This window comes from Echinops telfairi, unplaced genomic scaffold, assembly GCF_000313985.2.
Source record: "Echinops telfairi isolate 266 unplaced genomic scaffold, ASM31398v2 ScPeMD7_21;HRSCAF=78, whole genome shotgun sequence".
NCBI classification, from domain to species: domain Eukaryota; kingdom Metazoa; phylum Chordata; class Mammalia; order Afrosoricida; family Tenrecidae; genus Echinops; species Echinops telfairi.
Window position 1 is genome coordinate 382747 of NW_022103918.1, and position 13171 is coordinate 395917.

Consider the following 13171-nt stretch of genomic DNA (forward strand, 5'->3'; position numbering starts at 1 on the left):
GGAGACGTGGCCTCTGTGGGTTCAAGTTAAGGTGGTTTTAAGACCTTTGCAGGAGGAAGAGAGTGAGGATTATCAGTTTAGTGAGAAGTCTTGTGTGAGCTATCCTAATCTAGAAAAGCAAGCTAAAGTGTCTATGAATGAGTATGAATTAGACAATGAAATTTTAGGAGAAACTGAAAAAGCAGGGATTGACTTATTTTCTAAAGCCTCTGATTCTAAAAGAAACCTCACGGCCAAAACCTACATGCCCTCGGGGGGCTGCAGCCTCTGAAGGGTTGAAGGTGATAAAGTAGAAGAGGCAGCGAATTCCAAGATCCAAAGCGAGGCTATTAAGCAACCCCAGGAAGCTCCCTTGCTTTCAAAGGTAGAGAAAGCAGAGAAACAAAACCAGCAGAGTAGTGAGGAACATCTAAACTACGCAGATTTAAATCAGGTGAGAAGCGGGCAAGATGAATTTCAGGCAGATGAAAAAATTGTAAGTGTAGCTGAGAAGGCAAAGTTTGAACCAGGAGATAGCAGAGTTGAACCATGTGCCCCACCTGAATATAGTGTGGAGAATCACAATACTATCAAGCAAGGCAGTGCTGGAGGAGAAGAGGTCAGATCCAAAGAAAAACAAGCGGAGAGATTTAATGTAGAGGGTAAGGCTCGGGAAGCAAAAAGCAAAGGGGCAGGGTGTAGAAAGACACCATTGCTTTCACAGGTACAGAAAAGCATAGCCCAGGAAGCAGATTTAGAATTTAGAGTGGCTTATCCCGTGAGAGTTATAGACAGCCTGACGAGCAGCACCCACAAGGGATTCAAGAACGGCAACATACTGCCTTCCCCTTCAAGCTACTGAAGGACCTCAAGCAAGCTGTATCTAACTATGGTCCAGACTCCCCATTTGTTATTAGCATGATAAAATTTCTGGCAGATTATGAGCATTGGATCCCAGCAGATTGGAGGGCGATAATGAAATCTTGCCTCTCATCTTCAGAATCTTTGCGATATAAATTATTATGGGCCGAAACAGCTCTCGCACATGCTCGCAAAAATGCAGAAGAGGGTATAGATATAGGAATTCATCAGTTGCTAGGGGATGAGAAGTATATCACAGTTGAGTCCCAACTACAATTTAATGAACAGACAATAGGACAGATACGTGAAGTTTGCTTAAGTGCCTGGGAAAAGATAATTCCATCAGAAGAGAGAGAGCCGAGTTACAGGGCTATAAGACAGCGGAACGATGAGCCTTATGCTGACTTTGTGTCCCGGCTGGAAGATGCTATTTCCAAGTGTGTAAAAAATGTCCAGGCAGTAAGAGACCTAGTGCATAAGCTACCTTATGATTTCGCTAATAAGCACTGTAAAAATGCCTTGCGGCCCTACAGGGAAAAGGGCACCCTGCTAGATTATCTCAGGATATGAAGGAATGGAGAGACAGAGGAATACAAGGCTGACCTCATGGCAGCTGCACTGGCGAATTACATCAGACCTAGAAAAAGGTGCTTCAGTTGTGGGAAAACAGGTCATCTTCAAAGAGAGTGTAGAAAGCACAGCCCAATCAGCCTGGCCGTGAAAAGCAAACTGCGGCCTAAGCCAGAGCATGGGCCAGGGCCACCTAATTCAGATTTAAAAGGACCTAAACTTTGTCCACGCTGTAGAAAGGGAACTCATTGGGCCAGCCAATGTCATTCAAAATTCGACAGTGACGGGTTGCCATTAGCCAAGGCTACCCAGCGGGAAAATAGTGAAAGGCGCTTGATCCAAATCCCGCCTAACAGAGCTCAGAAGGCAAGGCCTCTGCCTAACCCAGCAAGAGAATCTTTGAATGGCAGAAATCACAGGTATCACCCAATCTCACAGCAGACCAGACCTAGCCAAACTTACAAAAGCCCAGCCTCTGTTACCACAGCAGTTAGTTTAACTACCAAGAGAAGGCTCAGAAGCCCTCACAGCAGCGTGTTGATTCTAAAACGCAGGAAACGGTTTTTGAAAGAGTAATACAGCCTCTATCAGGAAGATTTAACCTAAATAGTCAAGGAATTAAAATTGATACTGGAGTTGATCAGAGTTGTGAGGAAAAGCCTGAAGCTGTGATTAAATCAGAAATTATTATGAGCGGGAATTGGGGTCCGCTACCTAAAAGAACTAAAGGATGTTTCTTAGAAAAGTCCAACATAAATTATCAAGGTGTTGCTGGAATTATTGATCAGGACTGTGAAGAAATTAAGGCAATAAAAAATTCTGATATGCCATGGTTGATAAAGAAGGAAAATCGTGTAAGCTGGTTTTTGTTTCCCTGCATCTCTAAAATAAAAATACATGCCTACCAGGAAAAAGTACTCAAGTGTGACCACCCTTTACACAAAGGGGTCTTCAGGAATTTGTTAAAAAGCTCTGGATATGGAGTCTTTGCCTTAGGGCATTCAGAAGGGCCTAAGACCCACCCATTAAGTTGCCCTAAATCCAGCTTGGAAGGAGTGAGTGAAGTTAACCAAGAGAGACTATTTCAAGATTGTAAGATCATACAATGTAAAAAGCCTGAAGGGCAAAGTGGGTTAATTAAGCCTGCAACTTTTCTGGTAAACTTGGAGAAAAAAATGTCTGTTTGGTAAACTGCTTCAAAAACAGCTGAACAAATTTATTAAAAAAATTTTCAGTCTTTCAAAGTATGGCAAGCTGGCAAGTAGTTTTACTGGTTCAAGACCAAGCATGGTAACTGAGTTCGCTAGCAGTGCTTTGAAATCTAAATGATTAAAACAGAAGGGGGAGAAGAGGAATCTTATGTATGATGAATTTAATTTGGTCAATTTAACCAAAAAATTTCTCTCCTTACTAAAAGCTTGTAATAAAATCAGGGAAGATAAACACATTTTCACTTCTACAGAGAAAGCTAATTCTAAGAAGTCCCAAGAAGATGGAAATCGCGTTTGGGATCCAGGTCCAGTCACCTGGAGATAGGGCTATACATTTATATTTTTACAGAATAAAGCAGATGGACTCCCTTCAGAAGGACGCAACCACGTTTGGAGAAAGATGGACAAAGATGACATGGAGAAGCCACCCAATCTTAATCATAATTCCTTTTGCAGGTTAATGACACCCCTAAGAGGGGGCTATTTGTTTATATCTTCCCTTCCCCCTCTCTCCACGTGGACCACCAAGCTGGGCTGAGGTGAGCAATGCTACCATGATTATGTCTGACTGTATTATTGTATTATCTCTCATGCTCTCGATGACTTTAATATAATACTTATATATCTCAGCCGTACAATTGCGCATTACTGAATCCAAGTAGTAGTAATAGTAGTAGCAGCGGGTGGGGGCTGGCACCCCACTCCTCTGTGTCCATTTTTAATTTAATACTACACCTAAAGTGCTGTGACGAGACACTAAAAGTTATTTTTTTATGAACATATGAATATCAGAAACTGCCATATTCGTAAGCCGTCCTCAAAGTTCTTCAGCTCTAACAGTGACACCTACAGATATATTCAAGGAAGACACCAGCTATCCTCAGCACAGTCTCACCAGCGAGAGCTGGTCATGGCACATTGCAGGTTTGCCTTACTAGCCCACTACACACGCCACTCCTGCCTTCACCCCACTTAGGGCAGATTGCTTTCTCCAAGGAAAGCGACCGCAGCTCAGTTTAAAGCATGCAATCAGAACCCACTGGAGACGAAGGAGCAGGTTAGAAAGGGAGGATGTGTTTACTTCAGATGTATAAGACAGCTTTAAGCATGTTCTAAACATTTTATTCCGTTTATATCATTTTATATATCTCCAAATAGCATACTGTTGAAGGGATTTGCATGAGGGGATAGCAAAACTGGGGCATGATAATAAAAAACGAATTTGTAGTTTAAATTATTTTTTAAAAAAGCATATCCAGTGCCCAATGACTGGTGATTTGACATCTGATATAATCTCCAGTCCTCAGAATTAGATTGAGATCAGCATGGCTCTTAATCTAAGATAGTGGTAGCCCGAAATAAGGGTTGGTTCCACTGCACTAAACAATCTAGGTCACAGAGTAAAAGAAAGGCAAAAAAAAAAGAGGCAAGTCATCAAGACACTTTTTATAACCAGGAGAGATGAGGCTTGATTAAATGAGTTGCACCTTTACTATCCTTAGAGCGCTGTCCTCAGAAAAGAATGTCCCCTGATTGCATTATTATGGCAAATAACGACTGCTTGTTATTTTTATGAGACAAAGGAAAAAAACGGTAGAATCAAGGATCAGGCTGGAAGAAATCTTGATATCAGACTTAGTTTAAAATATCTTTGCCCATGTGGTAGTATTGTTTTAAGATGGTTAAAAAACAAATGTTTTCTATATTTTATATTTCTATATTTTATTTTAAAAATAATAAAATACTTATTCTATAAACGAAATATTTATAATTATTATTATAAAATAAAATATTGTTTATAATAATAATATAAAATATTATTATAAAATAAAATATCTATATTTATGTATTTTATTTTTAAAATAAAAATATTTTATTTTATTTTAAATTAATCTTCACCATTGTCTGTTTTCTCAAGGAGTCTCTCCACCTGTCATGTTTTTCTGACGTGGTCATAAATAACTAGTATGATGAAATTGCTTAACTGTCCTTTAAAAAGAGGACCGTGAGAAGGAACACTTCAAAGCAGTGACACGAGACTGGAAAAGTGCTGTGACCAGCGTCTCTTTGTTCTCCCAAGGCGGATAGGAATCAGAGAGGTGCACGTGCATTTCTGATGATGTTTATACTACCTTAGCTCCTTGTCAGTTCTAATGGACAATACCAGGGAGGCAAGAATGACTGTGGAGCAAAGAGAGAGATGACGCTTTAAAGGAGGTACTTACGGGGCGGTGAGGTAACCCTCCAAAAAGCCGGCTGCAAACATGATGATGTCATTGCTCAGGTTCTGAGAGCCATAGCCCGCTCGGATCTCTAGGATGCCCCAGCCGGTAGCATTTACGGAGTCATTGTAAAAGCCATAAGCATCTCCACTCTTGTCCAGTACATCTTTTATTTGTATTGTCTTTTCAGAACTCATCCAGTAGGCAGTTGCATAGTGGATTTCTAGAAGAAAAGGAAACGGGATAGTGATACAACAGAGTTTGACAGAGTTGTCAACATAGTCCCCCACGTCATCAGCAATGTCAACAGGCATTAATTTAAAGATCTCCATTCCATTAGAATTGGAAAATCGCACTCTACGTTGCTTTATGCTGTTAGGCGGCGTCGAGTCAGTTCTGACTCATACTGACCTTAGGTACAACACAATGAAGCCTTCCCGGTCCTGTGCCATCCCCACAATTATTCCTAAGTTTGAGCCCCTCGATGCAGCCACCAGGCCAATCCATCTTGTTGAAGGTCTTCTCCTTTTTCCGCTGCCCTGCTACTTTCCTGAGCACGATGGCCTTCCCCCACATGTCCTAAGTATGCGAGACCAAGCCTCACCATCCTTGCTTCTAAGGAGCATTCTGACAGTGCTTTTTTCAAGGCAGATTTGTCAGTTCTTTTGGCAGCCCATAGTACTTTCGATCTCGCTCTACAGTCAGTTATTACACAAGTGGAGAAAAAACATCTCAAGGGGGATGAGTCCACAGCTCACAGGGCTGGGCTGAAATAGTTACAGCATCACAGGGCTGGGCTGAAGTAGTTATAGCATCACAGGGGGCTGAAGGGCGGCTGCTTTAGAGGATGGGCTTCTGGGTAGGGTTAGGGTCGGCTCATTGCCCACCACTGAGGAAACACAGGGCTTCACGCCTGGTCAGCGACTTTTATTCCCCTCAGCCATTGGGCCAAAGAATCACCGCTCTCCTAGGCCCGCCCTTCCTAGCTGGCTTCTTTCTCTACACGTGGTATTGGATTCCTGTTTTGCAGAAAAAACAATCATTTGTGAGGCCCTCAACTTCTAGGTTGTTTTATTAATCAATCCATGCTGATTCTTATCTCTCCTTTCTTGTCTACTTTATCTACAGGCTCTGGGTTCTCCCCATCTCATCTCCTTCAGGAACTTTCTTCCACACGCTCTATTCTTGTTATTGCACCTGTAAGTCCCCCTCCCACTGCAGGGGGTCCTTTTCCTTCAGCACATCACCTCAGACGGTCTCTGGACCCCTCCCTAGGGTCGATGACAAAGGTTTAGGGTAGGGTCTCACAGCTGAAAGCAAAGCAACGACAAAAGCCTCCTTCGGAGTCCGTCACCAGATCTCGCTGTTGTCTAGATCTCTCACGCCCTTCCTGAGTTTATAACAATTCACGGAGGTATCTCTTCTGTACCCGAGGTCGCTGGATGGTGCACGTGGTTGAAGGGTTTTGCCGCTAACTGCAGAGTCGGAAGTTTAATTCCAGCCAGAGACGACGCCTGGGAAGAAACCCCTTCTTCCGGCAAATCAGCTGCCCCAAATCCTCTGTCGCGCAGCTCTGTCGGACGCATAGGGGGTCGCCACGAGTCAGAGCCCACTCCGTGGCAAACTCGGGGGGTCGGGGGATATCAGGGCTGTGTTGGGAGCCGGTGAGAGATCGCTGAGCATGCCTAGCACAATTCCAGGCCTCGCCTTCCGGGCAAAAGCAGTGCACTCACCCCTCCCCTGCTCATCTTGCTCACGCAGCCTGTTGTAATCTAGTGTGCACCCTCATCAGGCCCCGAGCCCTGCCCTCATCTCGGGTGCTCGTGAAATCCTGGGGCCTTGAGGTGAAAGGACCCCAGGAAACATGTGACCCTGGTATCCACTCCCTCATTCTTAAATCCTTTCCTGCGTGGTGTCTGGCACACAATTCTCCCGAATCTCCGCCTTGCCTGACTTCTTTTCCTCGTTATCCCCAGTGGGGTCTTCTTTAGTTTGTACACTCAAGTGCACACGCTCCATCCAGAACACCGTCTGGGTGATCGTATCAGCACGACAATTTCAAAGTACCCAAGAAAAGCCCCACATTCCCTCTCAACTCACCTTCCACCTTCTGCTTTCTATCTCCATGATCGCTCAGTGGGAAACCTGAGTCCATTCTGACTCTCCCCGCCCCGTCATTCATAGCGAATCAACCAAGACCTCCTAAATATCCCACCCCTCATTATCTCACCACCTCTATTCGAACTTAGGCATCACCACGTGCATACACCATAGAACAGACCTTTTAAAAGATGCTTCTGACCTTTCAAATCCATTCTTTCTTTATACTCGGCCACAGTGACCTTCCTAAGAGGCAAAACTGTTAACTTGTCTATGAAACATTTTCCATGGGTTTCATTTTTTTAAAGTAAGTAAACTTCCTCAGCTCACCCTCTCGGCCTTCGTATCGGGGATATACCTGGCTGTATAGCTTCACTGTCATCGTCTTATGCACTTGATCTTCCAGAAATCACTGTGAGCAACTCACCATGGTCACCACCTTGCACCCTGCATGGGCTATTTCCTTTGCTGGCACCTTTCTCCCCGGTCACCCACACAGCGGTCCTAAACGTGCTGGCTGAGACTCAGGAAGCAGTCCTCTTTTGGAAGGGCTGCCTTTCTGGCATTGGCCTCTCACTGCTATGGAAGCCACGGCCCTGGCTGGGACATCTCTGGAGCCAGATTGCTCCCTCAGCACTTAGCGCAGTGGATGGAAGCCGGGAGAGAAAGGAAAAGAGTGTTCATTAGTTTCTTCTTCTGTCTGGTAAACCACTTCCCAACTGCATTGGTTAAAGAGAACCTTTACAAGCATGTCATCAGAGAGCTGAGAGGAGACTGAAGTGACTCGGGTGCTGGGTGGAGGCTCAGCATATGAATGGTGCATCAATCGTTAGGTCTGGGAAATAATAGGAATTTCATTTTGGGCAAACTGAGTCTCTAGTGGTTAGGAGTCTGGAGGGCGCTAATTAAATATTTATACAGAGTCCTCTATTCACAATAGATTAAATATTTACATGGGCAGTCCCTGACATACAGTGGGGTGTTGTAAATTGGTTCTGACATAAATTGAATTTCTCATTCTTTTTAAAAGTTTTCATCATTATTGCTTTTCATTATCAATATCTTATCTTGATTTGGGGGTTGGGTTGGCATGGGGGATGATAACATTGGCAAATGATTTGCTGCAACATTGCATATAATAAACATTACTAAGGATAAATTATACAAAGAAACACCCACAAACACTTGTGAATATGGTTCATTGTAACTCAAATAGAATGCAAGTTGGAGACTACAAACATAAGGCTATCTGTTAACCTTACAAAGTGCTCGACTGTCCAGCGAGGTCAGTGGTCTGAACTCACCAGTTGCTGTACAGGAGAAAGCAGGGCAGGCTGGGAGACCCCATGGGACCATTCTACTCTGTCCTATGAGTCAGAACCAACTTGATGGCATGAAGTTCGATACTTTTATTTGTTTTATCTCATGTCACATTACCAATTGACTCAAGACTTAGTTTGTTAGTTTTTAGTAAATAAGTAAGCATAAATAAGCGTTAGACTGCTAACCACAAGTTTAGTGATTCAGACTCACCAGCCACTACAGAATCATAACCTTGGAAACCCTGCAGAGATAGGGTCACTATGAATGGGAATCAACTTGATGGGTGTGGGCTTTAATAATAGAGCACCCAATGGGGTGAGATGGTAAGTAGGTCCAAGGCTAGAACTTTAGAAACTTTAGTTTCTAAACCCAACTTTGAGCAATGTCATGATCATATTGGCAGGCTTTCTTTACAAATGGTTTAAGTGGAAGTAATGATGCTAATAAACAAATAATTCTCTTATTGCTAACAAAGCCAATTGTCCACTTATGGATCCTGCCCACAGTTACCGAGCTGAGAGCAAGGTCCACAGAAACCTCCTTTCCCCTCTTGCCAAATACTGTAAAGGCTGTCCTCGTGTTACATTTGAGATCAGTTCATATGTCTTTAAGTTGAATTTGTAGATAAGTCGAAAGAGGTGCATATGCTACTTACATACCTTTGTGCAAGAAAATGCTCAAAGCCTTTTTAATGATTTAAAAGTTGCACGTGCCCCCAGTGAAGGAGATTGTGTCAAAGGATTTGCCGCGAGTAATCATTTCTCTAATCGTTTCAAAGTGAGGACAAGTTTATATAATATGAAATGGCAGGTCAGAGTTGTCTGTAAATCCAATTTTTGTAACCTGGGGATTTACTGTAAATACAGTGTCAGATTATCCACATAGCAGGGTTTACTTGTGCTTACTGGCTAATCTGTAGTGAACAATTTCACACACACACCCCTTCCCCACCTCACCACCATGTCACAGATTCTACTTGGCCATCCATAAAGTCAGCAACAATATACACCAGTTCACAGGCTCAAAAATCCCCATCTGGTCGGGTTCTGGTCAACTCAATGTGGGCTACCTCACTCAGCCTCCATAGGGTGCCCACTAGTCACCTTGCCTTTAGACCATGGGCTCTCACCAATACTCAACAAGCCTAGCCCCCTTGTGCTAGGTCATGAACTTTAGACCACTCAACCTGCTCTCATTTTCTTTTTCCTGTAAACCAAGTCCACAGGTGTCAGTGGCCAAACTCAACCTGTCTCTTTATTGCTGCATTTCTCCCACTTCCACTCAACAAGTAGATCCAGGTGGTCACTAGCAAGCATTTTAGCCTGCTCACAGGATCCCTTTAACATTCAGTCCTAGAGGGGAGTTGTCTTCATGGTTCCAGATTTTTTCCAGCTTCTGACAAAGACCATTGGTTCCTGAGTACTTCAAAGCACTGGGTGGGGCATATCTTTCTTTGCATAGCTTTCTTTACAGGCATGGTCTAAACCCATCTAAGGATCAAATTTTAATGGCTGAAAGCAAGTGGGCTTACAAACTTTCTATTTTCATACTTCCCATATTTTTCCCAGAAAACAACCGAGTAAACAGTGTGCTTTATCTGACCTCTGGCTAGACAAAGAAGAAAAACTACACGAGGGAGAATTCAAACAAACATCTACTCTCCATCTTATGATTTGTTTCTCCAGTACCCCACTCCTGGTACCATAATGTGTTAGTCTGGGTACTTAGAGAAACAAATCCACAGAAACCCATGTACAAGAGAGAGTTTTATATAAAGGTTAAGTGCACATCAAGAAAACACCAGTATGGTTGGCATCTGTCTCGTCCTCAAACTCATGGCACCTTCCAACAGCATCAAAACGTCTCTAGTTCCAAATATTTCCAAAGTGGGGGCTACCGCCCCCTGTGGGCCGATGGAATGATCCAGCAGGGCTGCAGAAACAAATGCCTACGCTCTCTCCTGGATTATAGGCTGTAGAACGGATTTTTTTAATTGTCAAGGGGGTGCCGAAGAACATGTTTTCTGAAAAGGGTGGGCAGTAGGTCAAATAAGTTTGGCAACTTATGACCTAGCCTTTCCCCTGCCTTTCTCACTTCTCACCTAGTAGTCTCACTTCCAGAGAGCCTGGTAGGGAAATGAGGAAGCGTTGACTGACAAAATAGCCACAGAGCTGGGGAGGGGTGGGTGGGGATGGGGCGGCCTAAAACAAGAAGTGGAAGTGAAAAAAGGAAGGCGAACAAGCTTGTCAGTCTCTGCCCTTGCCCTTTCATTCACTTAGCAGGCTTGAGCTCTGCCCCTCCTCCACAATCTTGCATCCCGCATCCTGAGTGCCTGGGCGTCCCTTTCCATGCACATTCCATTACAGCTGCCCCATGTGCTGTACATCTTGGCTTGACTGTGGCCATGGATGCACCATGGAGGGTTCTATGTTCTCTGCTGCTGGCACTAATTTTTCTGACCACATATAAACTTCTGCAAATCTGTGCTTTTTTTAGAGAGGGAGGGTACCCCATGCATGCAGAGCTCCTTCACCCAACCATCAAGATAAGTCAATTATGACATTTGACTGTTAATGAGTGGACCAATTTGGCAACTGCTGTGAGTAAAAGGACCAATTCTGAGTTGATTGCTCTCCCCCCAACTGCTTCCTCTCTTACTCAATGTTGTCTCCACGTATAAAGGCTGTGGTACCTGTGCTGTTTTCTGATGTTTCTCAATCCTTTCAGAGTGAAAGCCTTTATACTTTTCTATATTTAATATCCCCATATTGAGAAGGGGGTGGTTTGGAAAGTTCATAGGGAACAAGTGGGAGACTATGACCTAATTCTAGCTTCACGCAAGCTTTCTGGAGGCAGGGGCCATATCTGTTTAGTGTTAGTCTGGGAATGCTGTACCTGGCCCAGAGTAGGTACCCATTAGGGTCTCTTGTGTGTAACTAGTTTAATTGTGTGTGTCTTACAAACAAAAGTGGACTCTGTAGGAAACTCTTGTGCAGGAATTAGTCTAAGACAGATCAAATAATAAGGCCTTCAAGTCTGGATAAGAGGCTTGGAGGATAATGGGTCAGGCTCTCTGTTTGAGTTTCGCCAGCTCATAATGGGTTTCAAGTTTGATATGTTCTCTAGAGTTGAGAAAATAGAATATAAGATTTTTAACAGTAATATTCTAAAACTCCACATACGTGGTGAATACTTACGAATGCATGGAGATGTTCCTTTATAAAAAACGGTATTTCCCCCTCACTGACCCACAGTGCTGCAGGGGACAGTACCGGAGACACAGTGTGGGAATTGTGCCCGGTCTGACCTCCCCACACCTGGGTGAAATAGGAAGGGAGCGCAACAGAGCAGCAAGGGGAGCAAAGCAATGAAGTCCCTGAGGAATTCCCCAAATAGACTTCAGATTCAGAGGGCAGGGCTTGGCACCTTATCAGACCCGATCAGAAAACATACATTAAGGTCAGCAGACAGACCTGGAACTATTGATAGATCCCCTTTTAGTAGTCTTCTTTTTACTGTGTATCTATATAAGATAGGCAAGATAAACAATCCAGAGGAGAAAACAATGGGACCGACAATGGGGGGTAGACATGGGAGGGGGGATGGAGGGGGTAGCCAACACAATAAGAGATCTAAAATAGGTGGTGAGGAGGGTGTAGAATGCCTGCTGGGTTTTAACAAAGGGCAATGTAGCCAAGAACAATTACTGAGAGCCCAATGAAGCTCAAACATGTGAATGGGACAGGAAGAAAGTTAAAGGAAATAGAGGAAAGAAATAGGAGGCAAAGACATTTATAGGCCTCACAGTGCCCTAGGTTTGCCACTGGGTTGCTAACTGCAAGGTCAGTACTTCAAAGCCACCAGCTGCTCCATGGGAGCGAGATGAGGCTGTCTGCTCCAGAAACGTTTTGAAAGCCCATGTAGCACTGCTGTGCATATTGGAACACACTTCATGGTAGTGGCAGTGGGTTTGGGTTGCTGTAATGACCATTGCGCCCACTCCAATTGGGCTGAGCTCTACTGCTCCAATTCGGACTTGCGAGTTGTGTTTCTCTTTATTCCCACAGAGTTTAGTCTCACCGTTTCTCTTTCTGTGAACGTTGGCATTATTGTTCCACCTCTACCCAATTTCTTTGAAAGGCTCTCAGTAAATCGAGAAGGGGTTTTATATTTGCTTTGACTCTTCATGAAAGTTATTAAGAGAATAAGGGACTCAAGAATTAAACAATCTCCAGGCAACAAAATTACTAGGAGATGTTTCAGCCTTAATTCCTACCCCTAAATCAGCATCTAAGGCAGTTGTTCAAAACCCACCACCATTGAGCCGATTCCAAATCCTTGTGACCCTGTATAGGGTTTAGCCTCATTTCCCCACTTCCCTCCCCACCCCCACCCAGGGTGCCTGGTGGGTTTGAGTCACCAACCTTGTGGTTACCAGTTCAACATTTAACTCACAGCCCCACCAGGGCTCCACAGTGCTCCACGGAGGCTTCTTTCGGGAATTGCTCCCAAGAAAGACAAGAACTGAGAGTGAACCAGGGGAGGAGTAAAATAAAGTCAAGGGTGCATCTCAGCTCAGACTGGATCCCACTGCATCCTTCTGAGATTGGGTATAGACTTGAGAGATGGAAGAGGAACCCTTTTCTATATCTGCCCTATGTACACAGGCTAAAGTTTGCATTAGAAGCTTTAAACCCTTCACTCTCAGTCTGTATGTGCTCTGTTGCTAAATAGCATACTTTCAGGAGGCTCCCAGGCCCAAAGCTGAAGTGTGGCTGAGGTGAAGGGACCTCAGGTTATACCTGTGTATAGCTAGCATGAAAGGCAGGTGAGAGGCTATAAGGTGGGGTGTGTGATCTGTCTCTCACAGCAGGTGACTACGAAGGAAGCTTATTAAAATGCTTC

The 13171-nt window shown here is 44.0% G+C and overlaps 1 protein-coding gene across 1 annotated transcript in view; it reads right to left on the minus strand.

Moving 5' to 3' along the window:
• Nucleotides 1-13171, minus strand: part of PLBD1 (phospholipase B domain containing 1) — an 83049-nt gene that overhangs the window by 62053 nt on the left and 7825 nt on the right. The window contains exon 2 of the mRNA XM_004713797.3: nt 4847-5066. Within this exon, the coding sequence (XP_004713854.1) occupies nt 4847-5040 (194 nt within the window). The 5' untranslated portion in view covers nt 5041-5066. The remainder of the gene's footprint in view (nt 1-4846; nt 5067-13171) is intronic.